At 43.5% G+C, this 13,222-nt stretch overlaps 1 protein-coding gene across 1 annotated transcript in view; it reads left to right on the forward strand.

Annotated features, from left to right (window-relative positions):
- The window catches only part of LOC139918263 (uncharacterized), a 62,977-nt gene that overhangs the window by 40,604 nt on the left and 9,151 nt on the right, over nt 1–13,222 (forward strand). Inside the window, exons 32-39 of the mRNA XM_078284209.1 lie at nt 196–4,799; nt 6,252–6,380; nt 6,460–6,545; nt 6,887–7,170; nt 7,453–7,721; nt 8,108–8,279; nt 8,480–8,727; nt 9,494–9,677. Of these exons, the coding sequence (XP_078140335.1) occupies nt 196–4,799; nt 6,252–6,380; nt 6,460–6,545; nt 6,887–7,170; nt 7,453–7,721; nt 8,108–8,279; nt 8,480–8,727; nt 9,494–9,677 (5,976 nt within the window). The remainder of the gene's footprint in view (nt 1–195; nt 4,800–6,251; nt 6,381–6,459; nt 6,546–6,886; nt 7,171–7,452; nt 7,722–8,107; nt 8,280–8,479; nt 8,728–9,493; nt 9,678–13,222) is intronic.

Consider the following 13,222-nt stretch of genomic DNA (forward strand, 5'->3'; position numbering starts at 1 on the left):
AGATTTCAACAGCAAGCCCCAAAACAACAGTTGTGACTTCCAAACCCTCTGTTGTTACCACAACAACTAGTGTACCATCAAAAACCACAAAGGGGACCACCGCCAAACCAGTTGAAATAACCACAGAAGAAGCAACAACAGTTGAAACTGTATCAACCAAACCACCAAAGGTCGAAACTACTGGCCCAACAACAGCTGCTACTTCACCTATTGTTGAAACTACCACTTCAGTACCTGAGATTTCAACAGCAAGCCCCGAAACAACAGTTGTGACTTCCAAACCATCAGTTGTTACCACAACTAGTGTACCATCAAAAACTACAAAGGGAACAACAGCCAAATCAGTTGAAACAACCACAGAAGAGGCAACAACTGTTGAAACCGTATCAACCAAGCCACCAACAGTCGAAACTACTGGCCCAACAACAGCTGCTACTTCACCTATTGTTGAAACTACCACTTCAGTACCTGAGATTTCAACAGCAAGCCCTGAAACAACAGTTGTGACTTCCAAACCATCAGTTGTTACCACAACAACTAGTGTACCATCAAAAACCACAAAGGGGACCACCGCCAAACCAGTTGAAATAACCACAGAAGAAGCAACAACAGTTGAAACTGTATCAACCAAACCACCAAAGGTCGAAACTACTGGCCCAACAACAGCTGCTACTTCACCTATTGTTGAAACTACCACTTCAGTACCTGAGATTTCAACAGCAAGCCCCGAAACAACAGTTGTGACTTCCAAACCATCAGTTGTTACCACAACAACTAGTGTACCATCAAAAACTACAAAGGGAACAACAGCCAAACCAGTTGAAACAACCACAGAAGAGGCAACAACTGTTGAAACCGTATCAACCAAGCCACCAACAGTCAAAACTACTGGCCCAACAACAGCTGCTACTTCACCTATTGTTGAAACTACCACTTCAGTACCTGAGATTTCAACAGCAAGCCCCGAAACAACAGTTGTGACTTCCAAACCCTCTGTTGTTACCACAACAACTAGTGTACCATCAAAAACTACAAAGGGAACAACAGCCAAACCAGTTGAAACAACCACAGAAGAGGCAACAACTGTTGAAACCGTATCAACCAAGCCACCAACAGTCGAAACTACTGGCCCAACAACAGCTGCTACTTCACCTATTGTTGAAACTACCACTTCAGTACCTGAGATTTCAACAGCAAGCCCCGAAACAACAGTTGTGACTTCCAAACCATCAGTTGTTACCACAACAACTAGTGTACCATCAAAAACCACAAAGGGAACAACAGCCAAACCAGTTGAAACAACCACAGAAGAAGCAACAACTGTTGAAACTGTATCAACCAAACCACCAAAGGTCGAAACTACTGGCCCAACAACAGCTGCTACTTCACCTATTATTGAAACTACCACTTCAGTACCTGAGATTTCAACAGCAAGCCCCGAAACAACAGTTGTGACTTCCAAACCATCAGTTGTTACCACAACAACTAGTGTACCATCAAAAACTACAAAGGGAACAACAGCCAAACCAGTTGAAACAACCACAGAAGAGGCAACAACTGTTGAAACCGTATCAACCAAGCCACCAACAGTCGAAACTACTGGCCCAACAACAGCTGCTACTTCACCTATTGTTGAAACTACCACTTCAGTACCTGAGATTTCAACAGCAAGCCCCGAAACAACAGTTGTGACTTCCAAACCATCAGTTGTTACCACAACAACTAGTGTACCATCAAAAACCACAAAGGGAACAACAGCCAAACCAGTTGAAACAACCACAGAAGAGGCAACAACTGTTGAAACCGTATCAACCAAGCCACCAACAGTCGAAACTACTGGCCCAACAACAGCTGCTACTTCACCTATTGTTGAAACTACCACTTCAGTACCTGAGATTTCAACAGCAAGCCCCGAAACAACAGTTGTGACTTCCAAACCCTCTGTTGTTACCACAACAACTAGTGTACCATCAAAAACCACAAAGGGGACCACCGCCAAACCAGTTGAAACAACCACAGAAGAAGCAACAACAGTTGAAACTGTATCAACCAAACCACCAACAGTCGAAACTACTGGCCCTACAACAGCTGCTACTTCACCTATTGTTGAAACTACCACTTCAGTACCTGAGATTTCAACAGCAAGCCCCGAAACAACAGTTGTGACTTCCAAACCATCAGTTGTTACCACAACAACTAGTGTACCATCAAAAACCACAAAGGGAACAACAGCCAAACCAGTTGAAACAACCACAGAAGAAGCAACAACTGTTGAAACTGTATCAACCAAACCACCAACAGTCGAAACTACTGGCCCAACAACAGCTGCTACTTCACCTATTATTGAAACTACCACTTCAGTACCTGAGATTTCAACAGCAAGCCCCAAAACAACAGTTGTGACTTCCAAACCCTCTGTTGTTACCACAACAACTAGTGTACCATCAAAAACCACAAAGGGGACCACCGCCAAACCAGTTGAAATAACCACAGAAGAAGCAACAACAGTTGAAACTGTATCAACCAAACCACCAAAGGTCGAAACTACTGGCCCAACAACAGCTGCTACTTCACCTATTGTTGAAACTACCACTTCAGTACCTGAGATTTCAACAGCAAGCCCTGAAACAACAGTTGTGACTTCCAAACCATCAGTTGTTACCACAACAACTAGTGTACCATCAAAAACTACAAAGGGAACAACAGCCAAATCAGTTGAAACAACCACAGAAGAGGCAACAACTGTTGAAACCGTATCAACCAAGCCACCAACAGTCGAAACTACTGGCCCAACAACAGCTGCTACTTCACCTATTGTTGAAACTACCACTTCAGTACCTGAGATTTCAACAGCAAGCCCTGAAACAACAGTTGTGACTTCCAAACCATCAGTTGTTACCACAACAACTAGTGTACCATCAAAAACCACAAAGGGGACCACCGCCAAACCAGTTGAAATAACCACAGAAGAAGCAACAACAGTTGAAACTGTATCAACCAAACCACCAAAGGTCGAAACTACTGGCCCAACAACAGCTGCTACTTCACCTATTGTTGAAACTACCACTTCAGTACCTGAGATTTCAACAGCAAGCCCCGAAACAACAGTTGTGACTTCCAAACCATCAGTTGTTACCACAACAACTAGTGTACCATCAAAAACTACAAAGGGAACAACAGCCAAACCAGTTGAAACAACCACAGAAGAGGCAACAACTGTTGAAACCGTATCAACCAAGCCACCAACAGTCAAAACTACTGGCCCAACAACAGCTGCTACTTCACCTATTGTTGAAACTACCACTTCAGTACCTGAGATTTCAACAGCAAGCCCCGAAACAACAGTTGTGACTTCCAAACCCTCTGTTGTTACCACAACAACTAGTGTACCATCAAAAACTACAAAGGGAACAACAGCCAAACCAGTTGAAACAACCACAGAAGAGGCAACAACTGTTGAAACCGTATCAACCAAGCCACCAACAGTCGAAACTACTGGCCCAACAACAGCTGCTACTTCACCTATTGTTGAAACTACCACTTCAGTACCTGAGATTTCAACAGCAAGCCCCGAAACAACAGTTGTGACTTCCAAACCATCAGTTGTTACCACAACAACTAGTGTACCATCAAAAACCACAAAGGGAACAACAGCCCAACCAGTTGAAACAACCACAGAAGAAGCAACAACTGTTGAAACTGTATCAACCAAACCACCAAAGGTCGAAACTACTGGCCCAACAACAGCTGCTACTTCACCTATTATTGAAACTACCACTTCAGTACCTGAGATTTCAACAGCAAGCCCCGAAACAACAGTTGTGACTTCCAAACCATCAGTTGTTACCACAACAACTAGTGTACCATCAAAAACTACAAAGGGAACAACAGCCAAACCAGTTGAAACAACCACAGAAGAGGCAACAACTGTTGAAACCGTATCAACCAAGCCACCAACAGTCGAAACTACTGGCCCAACAACAGCTGCTACTTCACCTATTGTTGAAACTACCACTTCAGTACCTGAGATTTCAACAGCAAGCCCCGAAACAACAGTTGTGACTTCCAAACCATCAGTTGTTACCACAACAACTAGTGTACCATCAAAAACCACAAAGGGAACAACAGCCAAACCAGTTGAAACAACCACAGAAGAGGCAACAACTGTTGAAACCGTATCAACCAAGCCACCAACAGTCGAAACTACTGGCCCAACAACAGCTGCTACTTCACCTATTGTTGAAACTACCACTTCAGTACCTGAGATTTCAACAGCAAGCCCCGAAACAACAGTTGTGACTTCCAAACCCTCTGTTGTTACCACAACAACTAGTGTACCATCAAAAACCACAAAGGGGACCACCGCCAAACCAGTTGAAACAACCACAGAAGAAGCAACAACAGTTGAAACTGTATCAACCAAACCACCAACAGTCGAAACTACTGGCCCTACAACAGCTGCTACTTCACCTATTGTTGAAACTACCACTTCAGTACCTGAGATTTCAACAGCAAGCCCCGAAACAACAGTTGTGACTTCCAAACCATCAGTTGTTACCACAACAACTAGTGTACCATCAAAAACCACAAAGGGAACAACAGCCAAACCAGTTGAAACAACCACAGAAGAAGCAACAACTGTTGAAACTGTATCAACCAAACCACCAAAGGTCGAAACTACTGGCCCAACAACAGCTGCTACTTCACCTATTATTGAAACTACCACTTCAGTACCTGAGATTTCAACAGCAAGCCCCGAAACAACAGTTGTGACTTCCAAACCATCAGTTGTTACCACAACAACTAGTGTACCATCAAAAACTACAAAGGGAACAACAGCCAAACCAGTTGAAACAACCACAGAAGAGGCAACAACTGTTGAAACCGTCTCAACCAAGCCACCAACAGTCGAAACTACTGGCCCAACAACAGCTGCTACTTCACCTATTGTTGAAACTACCACTTCAGTACCTGAGATTTCAACAGCAAGCCCCGAAACAACAGTTGTGACTTCCAAACCATCAGTTGTTACCACAACAACTAGTGTACCATCAAAAACCACAAAGGGAACAACAGCCAAACCAGTTGAAACAACCACAGAAGAAGCAACAACTGTTGAAACCGTATCAACCAAGCCACCAATATTCGAAACTCCTGGCCCAACAACAGCTGCTACTTCACCTATTATTGAAACTACCACTTCAGTACCTGAGATTTCAACAGCAAGCCCCAAAACAACAGTTGTGACTTCCAAACCCTCTGTTGTTACCACAACAACTAGTGTACCATCAAAAACCACAAAGGGGACCACCGCCAAACCAGTTGAAATAACCACAGAAGAAGCAACAACAGTTGAAACTGTATCAACCAAACCACCAAAGGTCGAAACTACTGGCCCAACAACAGCTGCTACTTCACCTATTGTTGAAACTACCACTTCAGTACCTGAGATTTCAACAGCAAGCCCCGAAACAACAGTTGTGACTTCCAAACCATCAGTTGTTACCACAACAACTAGTGTACCATCAAAAACTACAAAGGGAACAACAGCCAAACCAGTTGAAACAACCACAGAAGAGGCAACAACTGTTGAAACCGTATCAACCAAGCCACCAACAGTCGAAACTACTGGCCCAACAACAGCTGCTACTTCACCTATTGTTGAAACTACCACTTCAGTACCTGAGATTTCAACAGCAAGCCCCGAAACAACAGTTGTGACTTCCAAACCATCAGTTGTTACCACAACAACTAGTGTACCATCAAAAACTACAAAGGGAACAACAGCCAAACCAGTTGAAACAACCACAGAAGAAGCAACAACTGTTGAAACCGTATCAACAAAGCCACCAACAGTCGAAACTACTGGCCCAACAACAGCTGCTACTTCACCTATTGTTGAAACTACCACTTCAGTACCTGAGATTTCAACAGCAAGCCCCGAAACAACAGTTGTGACTTCCAAACCATCAGTTGTTACCACAGCAACTAGTGTACCATCAAAAACCACAAAGGGAACAACAGCCAAACCAGTTGAAACAACCACAGAAGAAGCAACAACTGTTGAAACCGTATCAACCAAGCCACCAACAGTCGAAACTACTGGCCCAACAACAGCTGCTACTTCACCTATTGTTGAAACTACCACTTCAGTACCTGAGATTTCAACAGCAAGCCCCGAAACAACAGTTGTGACTTCCAAACCCTCTGTTGTTACCACAACAACTAGTGTACCATCAAAAACCACAAAGGGTACCACCGCCAAACCAGTTGAAACAACCACAGAAGAAGCAACAACAGTTGAAACTGTATCAACCAAACCACCAAAGGTCGAAACTACTGGCCCAACAACAGCTGCTACTTCACCTATTGTTGAAACTACCACTTCAGTACCTGAGATTTCAACAGCAAGCCCCGAAACAACAGTTGTGACTTCCAAACCCTCTGTTGTTACCACAGCAACTAGTGTACCATCAAAAACCACAAAGGGAACAACAGCCAAACCAGTTGAAACAACCACAGAAGAAGCAACAACTGTTGAAACCGTATCAACCAAGCCACCAACAGTCGAAACTACTGGCCCAACAACAGCTGCTACTTCACCTATTGTTGAAACTACCACTTCAGTACCTGAGATTTCAACAGCAAGCCCCGAAACAACAGTTGTGACTTCCAAACCCTCTGTTGTTACCACAACAACTAGTGTACCATCAAAAACCACAAAGGGAACAACAGCCAAACCAGTTGAAACAACCACAGAAGAGGCAACAACAGTTGAAACCGTATCAACCAAGCCACCAACAGTCGGAACTACTGGCCCAACAACAGCTGCTACTTCACCTATTGTTGAAACTACCACTTCAGTACCTGAGATTTCAACAGCAAGCCCCAAAACAACAGTTGTGACTTCCAAACCCTCTGTTGTCACCACAAAAACTACTGTACCATCAAAAACCACAAAGGGAACAACAGCCAAACCTTCAACAACTACAGGATTTACCTCTATTCAACCAATTACAGAGACATTACCAGGTACTACACAGCTGCCCACAACAACTGGATTTGTAAATACAACAATATTGCAATCTACCACTATTAGTGTAAGTCCTACCGGAGTTCCCACAACCGGCTTATGTGCCTGTAATGTCAATGGAACATCATATCATCCTGGTAAGTGATATACTATTTTAAAAACCCATAAATATCATAGACATAACCACGCAGTTATTATATTATCATATTTGGGTTTTTTTTCATATTGTCATTCATTCGTTTTTTTTATTTAAGTTCATAGTTCATGTTCATGAAATTATATATCAAATTCAAATGTTTTCTTAACCAGTCTTCCTTCAATTTCAGGCAGAATTTCTTTTAAATATCACAAACATTTTTATATCTCTTTTTAGTGTCACTTTTTTGTTCATATGTTCCACATTTCTTTCATTTCCACAGGGGACTTGGTGTATAATGTCACTGATGGTTTAGGGTGGTGTTACACTGCGTATTGTGGAGTGTCTTGTAAAGTCGAGACACAATCCAACCCATGTCCCACAACACCCTCACCCAGCACAACCCTCCGTTCTCCTACCACAGTGTTCAGCACCATGTCAGCTACTCCTACAGTATCATTCACCACAGCTATTCCTACCCCTGTTTCTAGTCCATCAACACCCTCACCTACAACTACTGCAGACTGCACCCACGTGGATCCACCAAGAAAGGTACAATATAGATAAAATGTGGTTAGCTTCCAAGAAGGCTGTCAATATTTTATTTTCCTTTTTGTTATATATGTAATGTATTTCACCAACTACCTATTTTGTCTGTAGGAACACAGCTGTGTGTAGCTAGGCCATTTCAGTTAAACCTCTCAACAAACTTGATGCTATGCAGGCCCATTATCCCTCCAAGCAGCGTTTGTACTACTGTTCAAATATACTCTAGCACTGCCTATAACAATCTATTAAAGATTCAGTTATATAATTTTGAACACCTCTATTCATTTACGTTTGTTGGCAACCTGAGAAGCCAGTTGAACTACATTGTATACCTACATTTTGGTACCTACCTTGCATGTTTGAGTAACTGCTTATCCATCCTCACCTAGAATGGAGAGTCCTGGCAGGTTAACAACTGCACCACAGCCATGTGCACCAATGGCCAGGTTATTGAGATGCCTGCTCCCTGTCCCACAGTTCAGCAACCCATCTGTGCCAATGGACGGAAGCTTGTCAAGGTCTATGATTCTTCTGGATGCTGCTTCCACTATGAATGCGAATGTGAGTTGTTAAATGTAACCTCAGAAGGCAGTTACTTTTACCACTTTTGTCTTGGATATTTAGCATTGCCTCAATCAAATTACCTATGCAACATGTTTTACAAATTTAGCTACTGAATGACAGTGACACTATAATTTATAGTATTATACACCTTTCAACTCTTGTACTATTTACACTACACAATTCTTCTCATCCTACAGGTGTGTGTAGCCGCTTGGGTGGATCCCACTATATGACATTTGATGGAAAATCTTACAGTTTCAAGGAGAACTGCTCTTACTACCTGGTCAAAGAGATCATTCCTAAAAACAACCTGACTATTATAGTGAACAACAATTATTGTGACCCCTCAGACAGCACATTCTGTCCCCAGGCTCTCATTATCAACTACCTGTCTTACAAGGTTGTCTTGACTCAGATGAAGACCCTTGGACAATCAGTCAATGTGGTAAGCAGCCATTAAACATTGTCAACACATACTTTGTTTTAGTGTCAATATCTCACTTTATTAATGATTTTATGAGTGCTCAGTAAAAGATTAGTCTGTCAGTCTAGGTCTATAGTCTGGTTTGATTGTGTCTCAATATATGGTGCAATATGTAGTTAGAAATGCTGCTGGTTTTGGTTCATAGTCCCCCATTGCCAAATAACATGGCAATGGGGTTCCCCGGTCACTCCACCAGTAGAGTGTGTACCATTTAGGCTAAGTCCTAATTGCAGTGGCATGGGTTTGAATCCAGCCCGTGCCCTTCGCTGCATGTCATCAACTCTCTCAATCAACTCAAACAAATCGGCGCCCAACTATCGGCATTGGCCGGAACCGTGCCCCCGGGAAACTCCAGGAAGCATCGGCAGTAAGCCCTCGGCGCACCGAAACCTCCATGCTTGTCTGTGTCTTTCTCTCCGCCGACAGAACAGAGGGCTGTCAGGTGGACTGAGCTTGCGCATATGCATTGAAATAAACGGCGATATAATTGTATAGATTCTAATTTAGCTTCAGTTAGCTTCAGTTAGCTTCAGCTTACATGCATGATATTGGTCAGCCTGCTTACTGTGTGGGAGAAAGGGGCTCCCGATCTCAGCGGAGAAACAAGATGGCGGAGAAAACGAAACTTAAATTTCTGGCTCTGTGATCCTATGATGTGCCACGTGCCATGGCCGACCAATGGTTCATAGTCCTTTTCTAATGTGCTGTTTCTCTCCTTACCCTTCAGGTGTATGTGAATCAGAAACGTATCTATCCTGCCTACAGCAATTCTGTCCTGCGCCTCACTAGCACAGATATGGTGATCACCTTGGAGATACTGGAGATCAAGGCGCAAGTGGTCTACAGGGGTTCCTCCTTCAGCATCGACTTGCCCTATTCTCTCTTCAGCAGCAACACTGAGGGACAGTGTGGTGAGTTATAATTAAGTGACCCAAAGGAAGCATATACAAGGAGAACAGAATTGGCCCAAGAATTGAGCCTTGCGGCACACCAAATGTGATTGAGGACTGTGAAGACACATAGCCATCAATGGACTCAAGGAATTTCCTGGCAGTCAAATAGGAAGAGAGCCAGTCTAGAGCGGACCCTGAAATACCAACCCCCTGCCTCAACCTATCAATAAGGATACTACGGTCAACTGTATCAAATGCTGGGCCAGTGTAGTGCCAGTCCCAACTGGGCTACTGCAGGCTATGCCGGCACCGCAGACACCTGCAGCGTAGCTACAGCGTAGGTGTCTGCCATAGGTATCGATGCATAACTATAAATTAGCCTTACTATCTATATGAAGAAAAACTGTGTATAGTGGAGCACCTACTACTGCATGAAGGACACCCAAAACTGACATCCTGAATGCAGGAGCAACTAACATTAAGGCTGATTCAGGATCAGAGACAGGCATTCTACTTTTATCTTTATGGGAGAATAGGACCAGCGGCCCTATTCTCATGTGCTGTACAATGTAGCAGCAGATGCAGAGTGAGCACTGGGTGAGTACAGCCTAGTTAATTACATCACCCTAGTCATGAAGTGAGATGTGATAGGTGGTGATAGTAAACACGTCACTGGTGCAGACCATGGACTGCATCAGCAAGTGATCCTGATTGAAGTTGCTCTTTCAGTCAGGAGAACTCATGTATCCGATATGAACAATATATTGAATGGAAATAACATGGCAATGGGGTTCCCCGGTCACTCCACCGGTAGAGCGTGTACCATTTCGGCTAAGTCCTAATTGCAGTGGCATGGGTTTGAATCCAGCCCGTGCCCTTTGCTGCATGTCATCAACTCTCTCTGCCCTGTCTTTCCTGTCTCTCTCTACTGTGACTGTATCAAATAATGCACAAATGCCCGAAAAATAATCTTTTAAAAACAAGACTAGGTCAAAACTTAGTATATGGCTGGACCGTGTATGGGTGTGCCACGTGCCACGGCCGACCAATGGTGTAACTAACTCCGCTGTAGACTGTTAATATACAGAATAATAGTCCATACATCCATACTGATCTCCGTTCCAGTGCGTCCCGTCTCCTCTCTCCGCCGCTGTCCTCTCCACCGCGCCCACGGACCGCATTGATCCTCCCGATCCAAGCCCCCCGGGAAACTCCGGGAAGCATCAGCAGTAAGCCCTCGGCGCGCCGAAACCTCCATGCTTGTCTGTGTCTTTCTCTCCGCCGACAGAACAGAGGGCTGTCAGGTGGACTGAGCTTGCGCATATGCATTGAAATAAACGGCGATATGATATAATTGTATAGATTCTACTTTAGCTTCAGTTAGCTTCAGCTTACATGCATGATATTGGTCAGCCTGCTTACTGTGTGGGAGAAAGGGGCTCCCGATCTCAGCGCAGAAACAAGATGGCGGAGAAAACGAAACTTTAAATTACGTATTGGTGTCACATAAAGTGTTAAAATTCTGTGTTCCCAGCACAAAATGGTTACATGAAATACGCACGACTATAAACAGGAAGTAGTCTCACAATTAGCGCAGTGGGAAGTGGCTGTGTCCCAAACAGCTGAAATGCCGCCTAATCAGGCAGCCTTCGGAGGCAGGAAGGCATCAAGTCATGTACAAATCGAAAGTTTGCAAGAAATGCTCCTCCAATTGGTTTTTGAAGGCAGCATAGACGTATCCTTCATTGGTCAAGATATACTACAATCCTGTGTGTCCGCTCAACTGCTGCAACGGAAAAAAAAAACAATGGCAAGCCACGGTGCCGAGTTTGTTTATAAATGTACGTTATTTTTAGTTGTTAAACCTCAGATTTTTTTGCCACCGAGAAATAGACAGTTTAGTCACTGAATATTAATTCTGTTTAGATGTCTAATGCTTAACAAAAATTAGTCCAAATGACCAACAGTCGGTATTTTGGTGACGTTGTGATGCATTTCCGCCTTGGAAGTCCATCTTAAACCAGATTCCTTCATACCTTCATACAAAAACGCTGCCTCCAAAGTACATTGCCTCGCTAGACAGCAAGGCAGCAGGCAGCTACCTTCCATTTGGGACACAGCAAGGGTGTTGTGGTAAGGGTGGCGGATGGGTGTACACATTTGCCTTTAGCGCTGGGCGACCAGGGTTTATACAATGGACATTTCTACTGTGAGTGAAATGTAAATATTTAGCGAAGGTTTTTCTTATTGAACCATGACCAAAGCCTTTCCCTAACCTTAACTTAAGTTGTTTTACTTGCATAAACTTAACCATAACCTTAACCCTAACCTTAGCCAAAGTTGTTTTCCTTGCTTAAACTTAACCATTAGCCAACCTTTAGCTGAAAATGCAGTGTCCAATTTGTGCTGTTGCCACATAATGCAATCCGCAATTTGTGTCCACAGCACATAAATCTGCGTTTCAGAGTTCATGCTCATTTTGCGACTGTTTATGAGATCATGTTGAAATACACCGTGTTTGGTGGGGCTTGGCCATGATGGGTGTGCCACTGAAATAAAGTAGGCGGTGTCCCGATAGATGATTGACAAATGCTCTTCCCTGAAACACAAAGAGGAATTCTTCCCCTCCAAGCTGAGTTCCTCTGCTCATTTTTCTGATATGAAGCATCATATAGAACAGGAAATCCGGAGACAGCAGTTCTAAGTTTCTCTTTCATGACAACAAAACAACAACAAAATGACATCACCTACAGACAACACCCGCACAAACACTTCCTGCACCTGATTGGACGAATGCACCACTCACCGGGTTGTTCTTGGTTTCTGTCCCCAGTTTTCAAAATGGAAAAACATGGTGCCATGTTCAGAAACTTTGTCTTATTTCAAACAATATTGTAACCAATACAACAAGTTACAACACAGCTGGCAAATCACAATGAACCAGAACAACAGGGAGACTCCTAACATAATACATAATGGCCAATGTCCACTAGATGCATTTTTGATCCGGTTTCTAGATGTGCGTGTCGAAGCCGACACAAAGCCTTGTTATTCAGTGTTACTGTGATCACCGGTGTTTTGCAGGAGCCAGACGGGAGCTGCATGGCATTTTGTGCCACTCCTATTTTTGCCAGGACCTGCTTGCATCTGTGAAGTGTGCAAATACACTATTTTGACGTGGGTGTATCTTTGCACAATAAAGACAGAAAATCAATATATTATATGATCTCTTTATTAAATTGCCAAAATTCCCATTTCCCGATTGACACCAATGATGCGTTTTTTTCCTCAAGTTACTACGTAGCCTAGTTTATTGGCTGTTGTTTCTCTGCTGCATCCTTGCTGTAAACGCTGCTGGTGGACATCTGCGACCCCAATGTGATGTCATGCAGAGCACACACCCGGAGGCAGTGGACGTTGGCCTTAAGAAATTCTAGGGTGAAACCAATATTTTCCCTAGGGGAACACGTTTAGTAGGTAGATCTAATGATCAAGCTATCCTAATGACCAAACGCAAGCCTACTACTCAGACTACATACACCGCTGCTAGAGACAATGCCCTA

Source organism: Centroberyx gerrardi, chromosome 1, assembly GCF_048128805.1.
Source record: "Centroberyx gerrardi isolate f3 chromosome 1, fCenGer3.hap1.cur.20231027, whole genome shotgun sequence".
NCBI lineage: Eukaryota > Metazoa > Chordata > Actinopteri > Beryciformes > Berycidae > Centroberyx > Centroberyx gerrardi.